At 36.3% G+C, this 1208-nt stretch overlaps 1 protein-coding gene across 1 annotated transcript; it reads left to right on the forward strand.

Annotated features, from left to right (window-relative positions):
* Positions 1-214: 214 nt before the first annotated feature.
* LOC124421105 lies at positions 215-1204 on the forward strand (the record flags this gene model as incomplete). The annotated part of the gene is made up of 1 exon (XM_046955911.1): positions 215-1204. A coding segment is annotated over one exon (990 nt), but the record flags the coding sequence as incomplete, so codon positions are not given.
* Positions 1205-1208: the final 4 nt, after the last annotated feature.

The raw sequence follows: 1208 nt of genomic DNA on the forward strand, positions 1-1208 counted from the left end.
CTAGAAGGTAAACTAACCTAGAACCGAAATAAAACAGAAATAGAACTTAACTGGGACTGAACTAGAACTGTACTATAACTGAATTAGAACTTAACTAGAACAGTACTACAACTGCACTTAAACTGAAATAGAACTAACCTATGACTAAAATATGCAGTCTACATTCTAAACCTTATTTCATTCCAACTTCTTATCACATCATCTACATTTTATTTCAGCAATTTCGCCCACACAACTAAAAACTCCCCCGGATCAAATAGTTGAAGTTAATTCGGATTCAACGACAAATTCATTAAAACAAAAAAGACAACAAATCAATACCAAGTTTCAATTGAATCTAAGTCAGCAACAAAATCATCAAAAATTCAATAATCCTAATCATAACAAATGCTCTACAGAATCAACCAGTGAATTTCCAGTAAGTTCACCATCTAATCCACAACAACCAAGAGGTGGTGGTAAATATCCACCACGTCCTCCCTTGTTGAAAAATACCCTGCCAGCAGATTCATTTGAACGTCAGCTGGCCATGATTACGGCATGCAATCCGCAAATGACTTTGGCAGAGAAAATTCAATCTTGGGATTGTGATGACGAACTAAGTGATGTGGATGATGTTAATAGATTCGATGAAGAGTTTAAACGTTTGGAGAAACAGAAAAAATTGGAAATAAAACAAAGAGAGAAGAGTGGACGTCTTAAAAATACCGAAATGAAAATCTATGATTTCTATACTTTCCGCCAAATGATACTTAGCAATATGAAAGAACAAAAAAATCAAAAATATAATAGCGGTGGTCAGATGGGAGCTGGTAGTGGTTTTGGTACTGCTGGTGGTAAATGTATAGAAACATCAGGCAGTGAATCCAGCAAGAGTGTTATACATGTCGACGATAGACCTTCAACATCGGCAGTGGCTCAACAACAATTACAACAAAGACGTTCCAAACCACAATTGAATTTAGAAACTGGTGAACCTAAAAAACGCGTGATAAAAGAAGTTCCCAAAAGAAATCAAAATTCAACAACACCACCCCAAACATCATCTTCAGACAATGATTGTTTTCAAAATTCCAACAAACCAAGCGGACACAATAAGCTTACAGCGCGACAAATCAAACAACACAATAAGCTATTATGTCCCAGTAGTTCTGAGGAAGCCATTAGCCAGGACGTACCTACACCTGTGCAATTGAAATCAAACAACA

Source organism: Lucilia cuprina, unplaced genomic scaffold (genome assembly GCF_022045245.1).
Source record: "Lucilia cuprina isolate Lc7/37 unplaced genomic scaffold, ASM2204524v1 Scaffold_1486, whole genome shotgun sequence".
Taxonomy (NCBI): domain Eukaryota; kingdom Metazoa; phylum Arthropoda; class Insecta; order Diptera; family Calliphoridae; genus Lucilia; species Lucilia cuprina.